The sequence below is a fragment of the Oculina patagonica genome, chromosome 5 (genome assembly GCF_052425735.1).
Source record: "Oculina patagonica isolate OP01 chromosome 5, crgOcupat, whole genome shotgun sequence".
Classification (NCBI taxonomy): Eukaryota; Metazoa; Cnidaria; class Anthozoa; order Scleractinia; family Oculinidae; genus Oculina; species Oculina patagonica.
This window is the reverse complement of record NC_135762.1, coordinates 19,529,064-19,548,139: the sequence shown is the minus strand read 5'-3', so window position 1 is coordinate 19,548,139 and position 19,076 is coordinate 19,529,064. Positions and strand designations below refer to the sequence as shown.

General features: G+C 38.5%; 1 protein-coding gene across 3 annotated transcripts in view; it reads right to left on the bottom strand.

Moving 5' to 3' along the window:
* The window catches only part of LOC144653157 (uncharacterized), a 37,966-nt gene extending 18,906 nt beyond the window's left edge, over positions 1 to 19,060 (bottom strand). For 2 of the 3 annotated variants that reach the window (XM_078513085.1, XM_078513086.1), the window contains exons 1-28: positions 18,890 to 19,060; positions 18,421 to 18,493; positions 18,245 to 18,313; positions 17,683 to 17,933; positions 16,848 to 16,956; positions 16,310 to 16,531; positions 15,811 to 15,933; positions 15,391 to 15,468; positions 13,714 to 13,851; positions 13,383 to 13,633; positions 13,160 to 13,259; positions 12,328 to 12,417; positions 11,560 to 11,825; positions 9,695 to 9,794; positions 8,860 to 9,218; positions 7,879 to 8,020; positions 7,091 to 7,281; positions 6,088 to 6,216; positions 5,559 to 5,700; positions 4,781 to 5,086; positions 4,031 to 4,165; positions 3,717 to 3,957; positions 3,111 to 3,253; positions 2,585 to 2,815; positions 2,013 to 2,263; positions 1,637 to 1,745; positions 1,209 to 1,550; positions 323 to 358 (exon numbers count right to left, since the gene is read on the bottom strand). In XM_078513085.1, the coding sequence (XP_078369211.1) occupies positions 323 to 358; positions 1,209 to 1,550; positions 1,637 to 1,745; positions 2,013 to 2,263; positions 2,585 to 2,815; positions 3,111 to 3,253; positions 3,717 to 3,957; positions 4,031 to 4,165; positions 4,781 to 5,086; positions 5,559 to 5,700; positions 6,088 to 6,216; positions 7,091 to 7,281; positions 7,879 to 8,020; positions 8,860 to 9,218; positions 9,695 to 9,794; positions 11,560 to 11,825; positions 12,328 to 12,417; positions 13,160 to 13,259; positions 13,383 to 13,633; positions 13,714 to 13,851; positions 15,391 to 15,468; positions 15,811 to 15,933; positions 16,310 to 16,531; positions 16,848 to 16,956; positions 17,683 to 17,933; positions 18,245 to 18,313; positions 18,421 to 18,493; positions 18,890 to 19,039 (4,777 nt within the window). In that variant the 5' untranslated portion in view covers positions 19,040 to 19,060. The other variant, XM_078513087.1, reaches the window with a different exon arrangement.
* Between the last annotated feature and the right edge of the window lie 16 nt (positions 19,061 to 19,076).

The following is a 19,076-nucleotide window of genomic DNA, read 5'->3' as shown; positions in this document are numbered from 1 at the left end:
CTTTACAGCTGTAACAGCAACTTAGGCAGCTGCAAGCAAAGCAAGACCGCGACTCGAACACATGACCTGTGCGATGTTGGTGCAAAATTTCACCACTGAACTACAAAGCTACTGGGAGCACACCCCGATACCTAGCCAGTCACCTCTCACAATATCACATTGCTCTGTGATTGGCCTTCACATATCACATCAGTATGAGTTCATCCTGGATCCGGCTATACCGAGTTCCATATCTGCTAGTCATTCCTTCCTCGGCCAAGCTCTCGGTTGCATTAGCAGCCACATAAACCACCCGAAACGACCAACCTAAGTAACTAATTACCTCTTTTGCTGGCACATGTATTGTCTTCAGTTTGTTCTGTGGACAAACGAGGAGAAATTGAAAGAAGCTTAAAAACTGAGGTTTCAAAATATGTGTTGATATGCATAGATCAACTGTTAGAATAAGAGAAGAAACTACAGGTTGTCACAAAACACCTAATGTAGTTACTGTTTATCATCTGAACGTTTCACTTTAACTATAACTTAAGGACAACTTAGTACCCACATTAATCTCACATTATCTTACGAGTGGAAATATTCACGGTTTTTTTTATTTCATAGCTTGAGTAAACAGACCATGTTTTTTTAGCGGTCTTGTTTACCACGGAAAACTCCATTCCATGATGTTAATGTAATCCCACCCAGGTATCAAAAACAAATCAAATCGACTTTTGTAGGGTAACACAATTACTGGTGTCGCAGTAGTTTTTATTGTGGCTCTGAATCTCCGATCGAATTGTAATATACAAGTGTTAGTTTTGTGGAGGGAGGAAAACCAAGAATCCGGAGAAAAACCCTCGGAGCAAGGACGAGAACCAACAACAAGGGCCACATTGGTGGGAAGCGAGCGCTCTCGCTACTGCGCTATCCCTGCTGCCTCCGGTATCATGGTAGTGATCTGACTAAATAAAACAAATCAGGATGCGCATGGCTAGTTATGGTTCTGCAACGAGGGAATTTAAGCGAGATATTTATAAAAAAAATGAAGTGTCTTCATTTTGTCAGTAATGAACTTCCTTTTGAAATTCATTTTCTTCCGCTGTCTGATGTTGGCAACAAGTGATTACATAGTTCCAATGCAATCACGAAAATGTCGCGGTTTTTTGTAGCATCTTAATTTCCAACGTTCATGACGTTACAATTCACGTCAAAACGCTTGAACTCACCTCTAAAGGAATAGTGCAGTTTAAAGCCAGTTCTCTGGATGTCTTTGTCCGACCTGAAGGTAATAAGCGCCGTATTGCCTGATGACTCAATAACGGCAGGAATCTCCTCTCCGCAAAATTTGCCCAAACTATGTTCACCGAAATTGCGGCCATCGATTACTTCCATGTTATCAGTGGCACAGCGAGGACCGTGTTCCAGTTGAAAGTCAAGTACCTCAAGGCGTATTACATTTCCAACCGGTGCAGTTATTAACCAGGAGCAATGCGAGTTGGGTGCATAGAACCCAGGATAATAAGGGGATAAAATGAAACCAGTTGACTCAACAAGTGTTTTGCTGCAAGCTAAAGTAAATTTAACAGTCAGTATATAAGCTGTGTACCGTTGCCTCAAAACCGTACCTGTACAAGTTGACCAAGTCGCCCGTTACCTCTATTATCCGCTAAGTGAGGTTGTCCTTCACAATAACCATCAGCCCAAGAGAGCCCTCCAATAGCTATGTAACCAGGCAGTCTTCCCATGTCTCCTTTGACGATAAGCTGTAAAATAGAATACATTACCGGCATGCATCGAGAAGGTTTAAAGGCACAGATTACTTGTCATCTGTTTTTGTCCCAAGCGGAATACCGTAACACACAAAAACATAACATCATCGATAGGTTATCTTTTACTACTGATACGAGCCTAGGATCACTCTTGCCTGTCTTTCTTATACAAGCAGTTGATATTTTCATATTAGGCAAGTGAGAAACCGTTTTCTAACTTCTAATTTAAAGAACAGTAATCCAAGTCTGCGTTATAGTTACCTTGTATCTTGCAGTAGAAGTTAAAGAAACTTGTCCATAACGCCAAAACGGAACTGTGTTGTTAGTATCTTTCCAAATTTGCCTCTTATTTATTTCGTTTTCTTGATGAATCTCCAACGCCTTGGCGCCTGGTCCAAACATTAAAAACCTAAACTGGAGACATTTTCCAAATCCTTCTGCTGATCTGTTGTACCACGGACTCACCAATAGAGCTTGATTTGAAGCACCTTTACTTACCATTGCCATAACGTCTGTAAAAAAAATACAAGTATTATATTTCAGGGCTATGCCAGTAAACATCAGTAAAACTAGCCTTATCTTAACGCCATTTAATACTATTTACTTCCCGGGAGGTGGATTGTGCCTGAAAATCTGGGGAACGTTAGATATTTGATGGCTTCACATTAACACCAGCAATAGATGTCCCAGCAATTATGCTGTTTGGTTTATAAAACACGCATTTTAGCAGGTAAAAGCAATTTTGTTTGGAACTACAGCAGTACAAAATATTTACTTTACAACGACAACAACAGTTAAAATTTAATATATATACAAAGTTATAATTCATTTACCATCGCGATATGTGCAAGAAGGACTTTTTATTTTCCTCACGTGTTCGGTTAAATCAGCTTTATTCTTCAGATGAAACCACTGCAGAAGATTTCCATTTTCCTCTCCACATCCAAGAGAAAGACGATACACTTGTTCCATTCCTATGTCGTAGTTCCACATATTCACTCCGGTTAGCTTTGATGAGAACGTCTGATTGTTTTGTTGGAATGTTATTGTTACAACTCCTGTCCCTGAAATACAAGTGACATAAAAAATACATCTTTATAACCCAAGGGGGAATGAATCAGATTAAAGTATGATCAGATAAAAAAAGAAGAAAAGAAGTGTGAAGAGTGTCAAGAAAAAAAAACAATTTAATTTGTTTTTTACCGTAGTGTAAATTAATTTTAAATTCATTTATTTATTTCTTTTAAGCGTTCACTTTCGGTTCTAGTTCTAGAAATTATCTTTTTCTTTCAGTACTTTCTGTTATTTGCTAAGAATCTAAGGAATACCGCTGTACAAACATTATTCGCCATAATTTACCTGTTATCATTTGTTCGGAGCTAAGCCATCTGTTAAAATCAAAGAGTTTCCCATCTTTGTAAATTTTCCAAAATCCTTGTTGAGAACTCCAAGAAACGCAGATATGATGCCAAACGTGTTTCTCCACAGAGACGCGTGATGAACTACAACACAGTAGAAGTTTACGTTGTGTTTACCGAGTTGATAACAGTTTGATATTTATACTAAGCTTGATCATTTCTTCCCGCCTTCGTTTATGTTAGCCTGGCGAGTATACGGGCACGTCTTATCTCAATAACGTAAAAATAATGTTTTGGCAAATGCGACAATGTGCACAATGCATCGGACAGTGGGTCATGAGTTTTTTATTGAAACTATCTTCATGACATCGTTCCCCCATATCTGGTGAGCCTATTGTCCTCTAACACTCCTTTTTGGAGGCTACGTAAGAATTTGATTGTCGTAGGTTAGCAAAACCGGATAATTCATTCATTGGTAAACGGACTTCTCTATAGAGTAGTGATTCTCCACTCGCTTCCTCGCCATACCTTTCTCCGGGGTTCGGCCGCCCGTTTGCCATCACATGACAACCCTTAGCTAGGCAGTGGTAAAAGAAATGATACTCACACAATGTTTTGGTTGACAGTAAGTCTAAGATCTGTAGCATTCTGGTACAAGCTAAATGCTGCATTTTTCACTGTGTTGTTGGTTGACATGTACTTGAGTGATAGAGTGGCACGGTTCAGATCCTGTACCCAGTAACATACTGTCATTGTGTTGATGTATGTACTGCTTGACACTGAAGTAGTCAGAACAAGTCGCCTGTCGCCGCGTGTTTCCAGTATGTAGCGCCTGTCCTGTAAATTTCCTGCCAAAATAAAAATTTTCACCCATTACTTTACAGACGATTTCTATGTTCTATCTTCAAGTTGCCTACTTACCCTGGTCATAATTTGCATAATTTGCAATGCCGTCCTCGACTTTTGTTAATTCAGCCGCCATCTTAAGACTCCATTTCGCTTTAGCATCACCTTTGCTCATCCAACCACACCATTCATCGGATGTATTACATGTTCCTAATACAATGAATAAGTTTAATAACTAGCTGCTACCTACACAACTCTTTAACTTACACTATTTCCGGCATCTGAAACCAGCTATACTCAGCTGCCAAAAGGCCTCTAGTTAGTTCTTGCAATTTTGGAAATTAATTAATAAGTCTGATTTATCAGGTTCGTTATTCTGGATTTTTGTATTCTTATTTTTATCGAGCACTTTAATGATGAGCCCCTGGCTCGGAAGAGTGAGCAACCACTCCCTGTGTCCTTGTGTTACTTATAACTAACACTGATAGCGTCACTTGAGTGATCTGTGTCATGAGCATCTGGAGAGTAAGTATGACAACGTTACGCATCAACTGATTACATTTTGGCATTTGTCTAGCTGTGATGGTGAAATTTATGTAAATATCTCTCAGGGAGGAGCATTTTTTGGAAACTTATTTTCGTTAAGTTTTGTATTCATTTAAATCATGTTTAAATGGTTAAAATAACGAAAAGAAACTGAGCTGGGAGTTGAACTGAGGAGAATATGTAACAAGTTTCTACTTGGTATTCAGAATTTATCTTATCAGCGTTATTGATGCAAACGCGAATTTCTGTGGCACACAATCTGATCATCAAACTTCTTACTTATAATGCTATACACTTGATTCGCCCAAGGTCCCCCGCGGCCATTTTCTTGACACTGTGTAGAGTCGCCATATTTATTATAATTCAAGTTAGCTTGAGGCCCTCCCAGACACTGTCCTCCATTCTGCACCGCAAAGACATTAAGATGAAGATCATAAGCAACCTTTGCACAGCGTTTAATGGCTGCTGCTCTTTGCATATAGCTGCCATCTAATAACGGACTCATTGCTTCCAATAAAGGAATTGCTCTTTGTGGATTGTCTTTGTAGCATCCTTTGTCTATTATATCATCAACAAGCATGTTTACTGAAAAGGTTAAATAAACAAAACTCAAAATTAAAACGCATTAAAACTGCATCGTTGAAGAAAAACGCGTAAAATGTTTTTTGATATGTAAATTTCATTGACCTAGCGTGAGGTCAGTATTGAGGGTATATACTTTTTTGTGAAGTTTAACCAACATTTCTGGCCACAAATGAAACGAAATGGTTTCTACTTCACGAGAGACCTTTTGTATTACAATGTTTTAGGAAAGCAAATCAGTGAAATTAATTCGTGGACGGTTCTTTATAGCTGTCTGTATTGCGAGTTTTAAAAGACCTCTCAGAGGACTAATAAGAATAATGAATTGACCGGGATATTTAATATTTTAACTCTAATTTTGCAGTGTATTGTTCATTATACATTCACACAACTAAGCTCAGTTATGAAAGCGCGGTCAACTTACTTCATAAAGTTTTAACTGACAGTTAATTTAACACATTGAATCAGTGATCACCTGCTGAACAACCAAAGATTTCAATTCTCAAGGCCACCTTATTAACCCACGTGCGAGGATGAATACGGATGTATCTGCACAGTATGGAAGAGCTAATGGTATTCATTGCTATCGTGTTCTGGTTTATGTTGGCTTTGAAGACCTAAAAAGTAACGCCATTAAGTTCTATTAGTTATATTAAATAAGCTTTTCAAAAATTAAAAAAGGGTACAATTCGGGAGTACAAGTTGTAGTGGTATTAATAAAGCGATATAGAGCAAGCGTGGGCTACATTCTAACGAGGCAAGTTGTAGGCGGCGTGCGCGAGGAAGCAGGTGTTATTCCTACTTCGTGTGCTTCCAAGACGTCCGCTCTTTATCGCCTGTTGTGCATACCACGCTGGCTTTTTCTGCTGAATACCATTGCAATTTGGGTGTTAGTATCAGGACCACAAATGCATTTGCAACGCGTACATGCGCCCGTAAGAGCCCTGTATTCTAAGTAATAACGTTCTTATTTACTCAAGTTCCAAATGTCGGTTATCTGATACCTTATCATGAAACTGAAAATTACTTCCTACTGAACTGTACGATAGGGCAAAACTGCTGACCCACTCAGCAGCATCGTGTCGTCCCTGGGTGACCAGGCCTTTTATCACAGCAAGAGTCCCAAGGTCAACCTGTAAATGCCAGAAAGTATATAAAAAATGAATTTTATTTGTATTTAATTAGTACGTAACAAGCCGTTTATTTCTGTTTACTGCGTAACAAGACCGGTGTGCGGAATGTCATGGGTGCGAATTTTCTTTGTCCCATGCTAGTAACAACTGGACTTTATCAGACATGACGACGACGTCAAGATGTAAATGTTTCTTAGGCTATGTTTACACGGGACCGGCCCGGAACGGATCCGGTTCGATTTTCGGGCCGGATAGGCCTTCTGTTTACACGGGACCGTTCTGGAACCGGTCCGGAACGGATCCAAAACTGGACCTGCTATTGGTCGATAGAAAAAGATCTATAACGCAAATATGACAGAGTAAAGTTAACTTGATTTCTTATTGTAGAACTGCAATTCACAGTTATTGAGTACAGATCGCTAGATACACTTTCAACAATACCACTTTACCATTGAGAGCAATTTTTCAAACTAATATACAATAACCCTTACCCACCCGCCAATGCTAGTAGTACTGCACACCACCAGGGTAGGGTGCAAACCTGTAGGTAACAATGTAGCGGTTATATACACCTGATTGAAGAAACGTTGACCCGTGAAAAGCATGAACCATGAACGATGCGACCCAAATGTTTACTGGGAAATTGGAAAAATTAATCGTCTTCTGTGACAGAATGAACATAATAATAAGACAGCTTGCATAAATCATGCTTTCAAAGCTCTCAAGGAAAAAAATGCCTTGATTATAAATAAATTGAACATTACTAAGCGTACCAATGCTGTCTACCCAGAGTCCCATTCGGTCTTATCGTTCATGGTTTGTGCTTTTCACTGGTCAACGTTTCTTCAATCGGGTATATGTGAAATGTTCTGACCTGAAGCCACTGGCTGGTGTCTGATAAGGCTGCCACCCACGCTCCAGGCTTACCGCCCTCTGCTACAGTGTACAGGCGCGCACGATGAGCTGAACCGAAGTTTGAGGAGGCAGTGATTGACGCGTTGGGTATTTGTCCATTTTGCATTCCCAGGGATGAATAGCACGGTATCTGGGACTCGTTACGTTTATCTGAATAAAAAGCAGACATGGAATAAACAATGCGAAAATTTAGCTTCTTTTAGGTAGGGGGAGCAGGGAGTTTATGTAATTTATTTACCAAGTGCGTAGCTTTTCTAAACTGTAACCGAATCATATTCCACATGCGCGAGGTTGACACAACAAACGCAAAAATGATTTTGTACACGAGTGTGTAGGCATATGTCAGAAAACAAAGCCTACCTATTCGTCTGTTACATACTTAACGAACTGCGTAGTTGTGTTTTTAAACAAAAATATAAAAAGATGATATTGTTGAAGATAATTATGATTTACTTTGCCAATGCGAATTCAGGATACATGATTAGGTGTTGCGGTAAAGCGGTGAATATTAAAGAATATGTTGACCATCATTGCTTTACTATTGTTATCAACTAGTATTTTAAATTCGCACTTTCCTGTTGCAATCATGTCCACCTTAAGGGCTTTAGACAACTGGCAAATGAAAAGTTATGAAAGAACAAAGGAAACAGAGCCATGTGGATTTTAAGAATTCTCTTTGTCTGAAGGACTTTTCAGTAGCAACATACATAGCGTAATATAAGCCAGGCTATTGCCGAGCAAGCTTACCAACTGCACACCCATAGTACTCAACTCTAAGGCAACCAAACTCGCGATATCTGTATGGGTAAATCCTCACGAACTGGGCTGTGATACGAGGAATCAGCAAGTGGCTAACCACTGTGTGACGGTCATTATTACCAGCAAATATCTGCACCCGAGAACAACATTCTTCAGTGAAAACTTTTGATATTTTAAAAGCATATTTATATAAATTTGTGGGTGTTCGAGTTGCAGCAAATTGTTGGTCGGTGACGTTTTCACTGCACTTAGGTCTCGTGATGTATTGAAAGTTGTCAAATTGCCGCACTCGCCAGCCTTAAGGCTCGTAAAAATTTGAGAGCTTTAAAGCTTTCACTTGTACCTACTTATCACAAATTGTACTTGAGGTCGTGCGGTTTTCTATAGTTATCAGAACGCGGGATTCTTGTATTCACCTCTGTAAATTATACTTATGTTCATGAAGAACTTCACTCACTTGGGAAGTTTCTTTGGGAATTCAGCCATCTACGGGAATGTGTCTAGACGTTATATCTCAGATATTCGTGTTAGCCGAGTGACGTTTTATTTACAACCGTCGTAAATTAGAGAATACGTCTACCTCTGCCAGAGTTTGGTTTTATGTTTAGGCCGTGTTTTTTAAGTACCATTTACTGGTGTATAGCTTTGCTTTGGCTTTCTTTCATTTCCAGACAGGTTACATAACGCCCTATTAAAAAAATTGACCTACAACAAAACAATACTTATCTGAATATTTTATGTCGACCATGGAAAAGTGTGTTTGTTCTTTGCAGGATTTTGTTTACCCCCGTGCGCCATTTCCGTGAAAAATTTGGTGAGCGTTTTACGAAATGACCAGCACCTCAGGTTTGACAAATACTTTTTCTATCTGTTCGGTTTAGTTTGTTACAGTGAGGATGTAATTTCACTCTACTTAAGAAAACCATCGAAGTTAAACAACACTTGAAATAACAGGTTTTACATAACTACCTTTGTATTTCCATTTTGTCGATATAGCAAGAGCGAGCTACTGATGTTTCGTCTGTAAACCAGGAAATATTTGGTCACCCAAAAATCAAATTCCTGTTTTCCTTGAGTGGCAATCTTGGCTATGCTCGCCACGTAACCAAAGTCAACTTGAAGCCATTGATAATAATCAGAAGAGGGATACTGACACCAGCCTCCTGTGAAGCCAGTAACTGCGTCAGGTAGAGCCATATGAAGTCTTGCTCTCTGAGGCGCTGACCGTGTTCGGTAGTAAGATGACGCGCTTATGGCAGAGTCATGGATTCTACCATCTTGCATTCCCAAGGGGCGAAAGCATTCAGGAAGTAACGGAGCAAGTAATTCTGTGCAAAAAAATCTAGTGATATTACCTGAACTAGTGATATAACCTGAACAAAACAAAGCATTTGAATATTTACTATGACTACTACTAGCATTTCTATTCAGTATATTATCCGTTTTAATTGGGAATTGTCACGTGATAATTATTCAGTAGAGTGTACCACATGATACATTTTGACAAGTCACAACACAGACAGGATATTATTGTTACATCGTTGATAACTAGCTTTCTGAATCTTATGTAAATTACTCTGTCAAATAAAACTGGTACTGACAGCACAATATGATCGTTGAACCTTTGTGGTGTAACAAAAAAGATAAAGGAACCGGAAAAAAATTCTAATTTATATCGTGAAGTCAATCTTGCTCGCGCCCAGGCGAATCTAACAAGAAGTAGAAATGTAAGAAAATAAATAATTGGGCGAGACCTTACCCTGATCAGTGCCAGGTAAATATTGTTATACTGACCGATACATACCCTGATAAGGAGCCCAAGGTATTGCATTACATGAATGTTTACTGAACGATACGTCATCAATATCAATAGAAGTTTCTGAAGACATCCCCTCAATTGTTATCTGAAAACAGCAAATAAATATGGTTTTGAAAGGCAATTCTCCTACATATAAACGCTTTATTTTCTCTACAAAAGCAGGTCTTGATAGGCCAAATTAAACAACCTAACTAATTGCTGTAACGAGTACTAAAAACGAAACAAAAAAGTTAATATGCAGCTAAAACTGATTCACTGCCTCTTCTATTTAACCATGATTTCTCGGGGCTTGGCTTCTTGAATCAGATTGAAATTCACTTCCATTTCTATTGTGCTAACTCGGGTTTTACAGCCAAAAAAACAGCACTTCTTCCCGAACATGAAGCAGTTACTTTCCATATAGGTAACCAAATGGGTTGAAAATTCCCCCCACGTATTTTCGCAACATGTAAAATGCGAAGCCTGTTATAAATCATGCTCAGTTTACATTATAAATAATTTACTTTTAACTGATGATCTCACTTTATGCGTACGTTGGTTGCCTTTGTTGTTGTTATTTTGTGTGCTTCTTTAATATTGTACGAATTTATAATTTTGCAATTTTTTTTTATTTTTTTATTTTTTTTTTTTATTGATTGCTCACACATTTACAAACATTACATTAACAGTGTTATTATTACACTACTTACAGATATTACTTGCACAAAAAAAAAAACTAACAATACATTACGAACTACAGTTACAATACAATGTAAGTTAACGTTATTAGAAATAAAAGAAAAAAAATAACTTACAAACACTAGCCTATCTTATACCTATAGAAAATAGTCCACGTAGCATTTAAACAAATATTTTTTAGGAGAGTAATATTGTATAATTAAAGAGATCGGAAGAAAAAAATTACTACTAACAGGGTCAAACCAGGACTGAAAAGTTAAATTTGATTCAGTTTTTTTAATATAAATTTTTAATTTGAAAGGTGGCCGAGGAGAGGTTTCCATTTCTCTGATGAAGAATTAGGATCATTTTTTTCAATTTCATAGCTTTTGTTCATGAGATGCAAGAAGTGCGAAAGATTAGGGATTTCGTTTTTTAATTTACAGACCCAGATACAATATCTGCTCATCAGACAAGAGAAATTAATTTGCAACTTTGCATTTGAGGTGTCTGGCTTTAGGCCGAGAGCAATGGTCATGTCTAATTTATTCCCTTTCTGCGTACATAGGGATGTCTGAAGCCATTTAAAAAAGCTTTCCCAAAAACGAGTGGTCTGGTTGCAATGCCAAAAAAGGTGGAGCAACGTTTCTGTTTCCTTTTCGCAAAAGGAACAGCGGTCACTGTCTTTGACTTTAATTTTATACAAAAAGGAGTTTGTAGGTAGACGTCGATGAAGAAATTTAAATTGGAATATTATTAGTTTGGTACTTTTTGTGCAAATCTTTGTAGATTGAAAAGCGCTTTTCCAGTCAAATTCACCTTTTTCCAAGTCGCAATCTTCGTGCCATTTCGCCTGAGAAGTTTCCGGTGCTTCGCTTTTAGTTGCAACTAGAATTTTGTACGTTAAGTTGCTGGGTTTTTTTGCCTTGAGGAAAATTTTAATGAATGGTTCAATCTCATCTTTTTCGGGGAATTGCAATTTACCTCTTTGTTGTTTCGCTAAGTCATAGAGGACGTAGTATGAACATTTTGATACCATTCTTTTCTCGTAAACAAGTGAATCAATTTCTGATCATAGATTTAACATCACAGAAAGAGGGCGTGGGGTTAAAATCAAAATGAGTTCCTGTTCAATCTTTTTACAGCTCAGCTAAAACGCTAACATATTGTGCGAACATTACATTATAAGATACCTTAGCCGTTTCGTTCGTGTTTATTGGTAGTTGAACAAAACTCCAGTTACTGGTGCGATGAGATGTTCTCCACAGTTGTTCTGTTGTATTTGATCTATTGAGAAACACTTTTAAGCGTGCACCATGTCCCAAGCCTATTCTGTACCAAAAGCGCATACACTTCCATTCGTCACCGCTGATTAAGGGAGAAGTGACACCGCTGATTAAGGGAGAAGTGACTGTCCTTTCCAGTTTACTGCCGTCTGGTTTTAAGCTCAGGAAGCCGCCTAACAAGGCAAATTTAAAATAAAGTTACTTGCAGTCGTTAGATATTGTCTCCTTCTCCCCACTGGAATCTCAATGTGTGGGTCCACATTTCTTATCACTAGTATCCTTCCAAGTACTAAATACTGTGAATCAAATAGCAATCAGCCATGAGATACATTTGTTGAATGGTAGGGACCTTAAGATACCAGGACGGGACGAGCTAGGACGGCTACCAGAAGTAAGTTTAGACAACCAGGCATGTGCACGAGAACTCTCGACTCATCTCCCTGCCGTCCTCGTGTCGTCAAGGACGGCATTTCACCCGATTTACCGTCGTATCGAGAACGTGAGTATTTTACGTTGTCGTCCTGGCCTTCCCGTCTTCGTATCTTAAGGTCCCTGGTGTTGTGATGTCCGTGCTCGCATATTTCATGTCAAGATTTCGTTACAGATACAATAAGCTTATCAACATACGTTATTTCACGCATAGTTTAGACACAAATACGTATTAATCCAAGGGACCTTTTTTCTCTGTGTTATGTTCAATCCCAAGCCAGTGACCACTCGTCTGCCAGTTGCACATGTTGTCGTCAAAATAGCAATGAGGACTCTCTGTTAAGAGCAAAATGTCTGTGCTTAATTGAACGCAATGTAAACGCGGAAAATGTAAAGACAGTAATGTTAAATAATAAAAGAGCAGTGAAGGTAATTACTGTTACCATTAACATTTTTCTGTAACAGTTTTTCTGTAACAATTCCTTTTTTACTTTTTACAAAAAAAACATAATCATTTTACATTTTTACATTTTATAAAAAACTCACTAGAAAAAGAGAAACAATAACAGCTAAGAGATGGAAAGTTAACAGTGTTAGATCATGAACAGGTGGGGCAGAATCATCGCGGTTAAAGGCCAGAGAACGTGCGGTTCAAGTCGAAAGGTGCGGTCCAATGGAGTGATATGCAATTAATAAATCTTGCCAATTGCGATTTTCGATTTTGTCAAGAAATAGCTTTTATAATTTTTTAGTTTCGAGTAAATGGTAGCCCCTAGTTTTTTTCGCTATGCAAGGATGTTTCTTGTCTAGAATTAATGGTGAAGATTCCTCAGACGTTGTGCTTCGAATTGCTTTGAAAACAAAGGTCATGTAGTGTTTGTCGCCTATCGCACTAATCGTAAACCAGTCACAGCAACGACGTATTTTGAAAAAAAGTATAAATACAGGTTACACCAATCACAGTGCTAATCCCTAGCTCTTATTCCCCCCACACTCCCTCCAATAACATATGTTTTAAAATCTTGTGCTTAATTAAAATTTTTGGCGAAAATTATTCAAGTCAAAGAAATAAAATTACTCCATTCCGTGTTTTCGTGACAGCTTTCCTCCAGTACTGTGACATCATCCATAGCAATATCTCCTTCACTGCCATTCAATGTAACGCCTTCCAAAATAAACTGAAAAGAAAAACACATTTGGAAGTTAGCAAGGCTTTCCAGAAGTAAATACGTCAGCAATTACTCTCTTCGATATTTCTATCTCTTAAGCGAGACATAGGCAGCTGACGTAATCATTCAAACCTTGAAACGATTGTTTTCTTGCAAGGTAGTCTGTGCAAAGTTCCATTTGTCTCCCTTGTTTCCTGACACGCTCCAAACAAGCGTCTCTGAACTGCTACTTGCCATGAAAACATTAAGTTGTCCTATGTGTTTGCCAAACATGTGATACCAAAACTGAAGACATATCACTTTGTTAGGCTCCATCCATTCACTCATCAAACGTGCACGGTCTCCTTGGCGACGTTTAGAAGCTTCTATGTAGATGTAAGCACCTATTCAAAAAGAACAAAATTGAAGAGAGCTGGAAAAAGCAGTTTTTTAAAATAAATGAAGACGTCATGAGAAAAAATACCTCTTTGCGAATATGTTGTGTGATCATATCTTGGGCCAGTGTCTGTTGATGGAGTTTTGCCAGAATTTAGATTCCACTGATGTTCCATACTGTTGTCATGCTTCAGTCCACAAAAGCCGTTTTCAAAACTGCAGAGACCTGCGTTAAACGTTAAGAAAAATATATAATCATACAGGTTGACCTTTTTGAGGTTCTCTTGCTTTCGTTTGCTTTTGAAATTCTTTTCTTGAAATGCCACATGATAAATATATTTTTGTAGATGCATACATAGGCGTACGAGGCGGGGGGCGACCAGTGCCGAAATTTTTCGGGCAAAATGCTTAGAATTCGGGCAACAAGCCTAGAAAAAAAAAATAGAAAATACGCCGACAAATCTCAACATTACTTTCAAAACGAATTACATCAAAAGAAAAAGTATTGGAAATATACCGAACTTTCTGCTTTCGTTTCCTCTCGAAAATTGCTATAATCATGTTTGATTTTTCTCGCATTCTGCGTGACTCCTCGGTTTCATTCAGTACAATCAGCTTTTCCAGAGCTTGAGCGTTTGCGTGCGGTGGACCCGGTGTAAAACCTTAAAAAAGTCGTTACAAATGTGATGAAGATAATGCTTTTGACTCAAATGTTAAGTTCGCAGGGCTAGCTAAAAACTTTCAACGAAGTGTTTAGCCCATTTATCCCTGAATTTTCACACGCTTTTGTATAACTTTAATTCAAGTGGTGGAAAAACAATGTAAATTGGCTCCCAAAACAATACTTTTATTTTTTGCTGAACTAGAGTGAATAAAATAATATTTCCGAAGAAAAAGGATTCAGTGCATTGACATCTTCGGGCAACGCCACAAAATTAATTATAGAACTATCGTTTCCTTTAAAGTGTATATGACATGAAAAATATTTTCTGCTTATTTGAAAGGCCTTTCGAAATACAGAAGAATGGCGTTTTTTTTTTCAAAATATCTTTTTTCGTTTCAGAGATATTGACGTTTTTGTATTATGCAAATTAGATCAGTGATGACGTCACAAGATTTGACTCTAAAAATGGTAAAATACTGAATAAACAATATCTCTAAAACTATTGAAGCAGTGTTCTTGAAACTTGGCACCACAAATGTGCATCACAAAAGGAACAAAATGACACCCTTAGTATTGTTGCCATAGCAACTCTTTCAGCTCCAGTCTCTCTCTGTCAAAAAGACAAATATCCCCATATCTGACCTCTAAAGTGAGACAAAAGGTCCTGCTTAGAACAGACATAGTTCCCATATTGCCTTAATTCCCACCATTGGTTTGGCTGCGCTAGATGGTTCTTGGTTTAAGACAAAAACTGGGAATTTCAGTTTTTATTGAGACAGCACCAGCGGCGAAACTGTTGTCATGGCAACAGCCCTAAGAGTAACATTTCGGTCCGAAGGTGCCCGTACGCCTATGTGTAGATGCAGAGTGTAATTGCAGTACGATGACTGCCGTTTAATGACAGTGAATGTGAAAAACGTGTACGGATCATTTTTAAAATTGATTGAGGTGGAATTTAAAAGTAGCGACAAAAATAAGACATGAATAGATCGAGATACATGGGCTCCATTCCATTGCCTTCTTAGCCATTGACTTCAGTTTTGAACTTGGTGTTGTACAGTTAGTCCTGTTATTTATGATAGTTGAACAACATCTACTAACCTTTGAAGTATTTGTCACAGTCGGTTTCAGTGCTATTGTCTTCACAGTTAAGGTTATTTAGTGGACAGACACTTGCTCCTGCAAAATAAACAGAACCTTATCAATCAAGTTTGATCGACCAATCAATCAATCATCAATTAATCCATCAATCCATCCATCAATTAATCTATCAATCAATCAATCAATCAACAAACCGACCGACCGACTGACCGATTGATCGTTCCATATATCAATGATGTTTTATTTCTTGTAAGTAATTTCGCTTAGGGTTCTCAGTGTTTATATGAACTATTGTGGTTGCGCCTTTGCTTTTTGAATTGCTATAGAGTGAAAAACCAGCTTTTACGGTATAAAAACCTCATAAATTAAGGAAGACATTTTAAAATAATGCATAAAACAGTTATACACATTTTAACTGACCACAAGCTGAAGGCACGTGAGAATCATCTTGACAAACTAGAGTGTTGTCATGACGACACGTTGAAGACCACGGAATACATGTACCGTCTGCACATTGAAACTTGTCACCGGAGCACGTGGTCTCTACAAATAGAACACACTGCTATGAAATGGCTTCCTAGTTTTATATCCAATTTAGTTTAAATGGATTCTTGGTGCAAATAGTTTTTTCCTTGTCACCACACGTAATAGAATTGATAAATGTGTTAGTTAAATTCTAAAGGAATTCTGAATAACTGTTCAGTTCCAATTTTTGTTTTTCTTCATTTTAATATTTCAATAACATAAGAACCGGAGTAGACAAACTCATTTTCCCTTTGGACTTTGCACGTTAAAACATAGCTAAAACATAGCTACAAAGAAGAGAAAAGCCATTTAGCTTCAATTTATGTAGGTGATTCCTTACCACTGTAAATAATGCAAATGACGGACTTTTTCTGAAGACTTCTTGTGTACTTACCGCAACCGCGCTCATCTTTACCATCTGAGCAGTCATCTGATCCATCACAGAGCTTACTGGATGGAACACAGTCTCCCGAGGAGCATGGTAACTCAACTGTTAGACAAGTGCAACCCTTCTCATCTGAGCCGTCAATACAGTTGACGTCACTATCGCAGCGACGTGTGGAGCTTGTGCATTGACCATTATCACATTGAAATTCATTGGCACCACAGGTAAAGTCTGTCAGTAATAAAGAAAAGCAATCAGCATGCTGAATTCCAACATTCCTTTCTGAATTTTACTCCCTAGCCATAGGTGTACATCGCACAAAACCTCTTTTTTCAAGTTAATCTCGTTTTACCTTCCTAAATAATAATTATACTAACACGAGACTCTCCAGGGATGTGAAAGGTCGCCTCGTGTGGTCATCTTGCTTCTTCTAGACAACTGAGAGCCTGGGAATTCGTCGGAATGTAAAATGTTTCCAGTGAGGACAAATTTGCTGTGATGATTTCTTAAAACATATTTAAAACATTTACGTTGTGATGCTTCTTACCTGGAGACGCATGGGATGGACTTAGTGCGCATGCTTCAGTTGTTATTGCGATTTTGTCGACAAGTATGCTGGGAGTGCCGTTCACTGCACCAAGGCCTTCAAATAATACCTAGAGAACATTAAAGTGATACTAGTAATACGTGACTCGCAGGGCCTCGCGAAGCTCCGGTTTTAGTGATTTGTTATTGTTGTCTAGTAACAGGCATGGCCACGACACCCTCTTTCCCAGTGTCTACTCCGCTTTAAAGATGGCGGCTCTTTCTGGTTCGTAAAGAGGTATAAAGCGTTGGGAAGCGCAGGCTATTTTCAAAATCATCGACAAATTATTGGATAGTCGCATTTTGGACATTTATTTGAGGGCATTAAAAAAAAAAGAAGAACGAACGGCAGGAGGATTCGAACCCTCCGCCCGAGCGCCCCTGATGGCCATGAAAGGTTTAGCTGAATAGGCGTTGAGGGAGTATTATGTGGAAATCAGTGTTATTTTAATCCGAAAAGAAAAACGATAAAAATGAAAGGCTCAGGATTCGAACCCACAAAAAAAAAAAGAAAAAAAAAAGGAAAAAAAAAACCCTAGCCGGATTCAAACCCCCGACCTCAGTCCCGAAGATCTGATTTCAAGTTCGACGCTCAGACCATTAGGCCACCAGCGCGCGGCCGTGTGACGTCATTTCCGCCAAACACCAAGCTCACAAATATGACCGTAAACTCCACACGAGATTTCATCCCGCCTGAGCCCTTTGAGGGACAAAATTATACACCTCGCTTCGCGAGGAAATTAACGCTTCACACAGGACGTACAATGCACGTTTTTAAACGAAAATTCTTGATTTACTTGAAATTCCTCTTGAGGCGTCCACGTGACGGTTGCACTGTTCCACTGGTTTCCTTGGTAACCACGCAACTTCCAAATCAAAACGTTTTCTTGGCGTGTTTTTATGTACACTTTTAATGAAGAATAGGACTGTGTAGGAAGTTTGAAACTGAAACGGAGGCATAACCCAACATCCTTGTAAAAGTGTTTCCATGGTAACACTGCACTCTCTAGCTTCCCATCAAGTAGTTCGTTGACTATTCCGAGGCTTCCTAGAGTTAGATGAAATAGAAGCGTTTAAAAGTTACGTTTTTGTACGAGACTACCTTTTAACGACCTTTTTTAATGGAACACTGTTTAATTGAAATCCAATATTATATATAACATTGTGCGCTGAACGACTTTTAGTGCAACATTTTGTTGCGGTAACAAGTTGTTGAATGAATTTTTAACGTGGCGTTAAAAGTCAACTCGTGTAATATACCGTTGTCACAACAATCTTGTGTCAAAAGTTGTCTCGTGTAACAACATCTCAAAAGGATGGTAACTGGAAGTAGCAAGTAATGATCGTGTTTTATTTTACCAGATATTTTCCATCCTTTGACTGTCCAATCTTTGACACTTCTTGACGTAAGCTGTGCAACTGAGGCCACTAGAAAAGGAAATTAAAATAACCTTCACCGAATGCTTTAAAACATGTTTAATTGATCAACCATTCACTTGACTATCAGTACGAATGTATTTTGACACACGACTTACCTTCGACCTTGACATCAACAATTCTTCTCCTGCCCTTTTTTCCTCCTGAGTCATTTGTAAATGAGTAATGTATCTAAGATCAATGAATTCACATTGCGGTTTGTTACGTATCTGTTTAAAAATGTACTCAGTTAGAAAAACAAACAAGATTAATACCAGGAAGTCAGCTGGGAAACCTTGGCCCCCGATCACCTTGCCTGGAGTCAGGCGGTGCAGCAAGGCATTTCCCAGTTTGAAGAGACACTTGCCTTACAGACTGAGGCAAAGAGACAAAGAAGAAAGGCCCAAAGCCAGGGAGACAGACCGTTGACAGACTACATCTGTTGCCAGTGTGGAAAAGACTGCCACTCCCGAATCGGCCATTTAAGTCACAGCAGAAGCTGTGACTTAAAAGATTAATGGGTTCCAATCATTCAATGAAATAACATTGCTAAAGTAATATCCATTCCTAAAAAGAAACCACTGTTACCTCCATGGAGTGGATGCCAGGCTGGGTGATCACTACAACGTCTTTCTCAAATATATGCTCTGAACATGTTAACTTGACAGCTGGGTTGACAAGATGTATTTTACCAAACGCATCGAACTCCAGTTTTAAGGGGCAGTCTGGACAGTACATACCCTCACAACAGTATTTATAAGATGCTGAAAGAAGC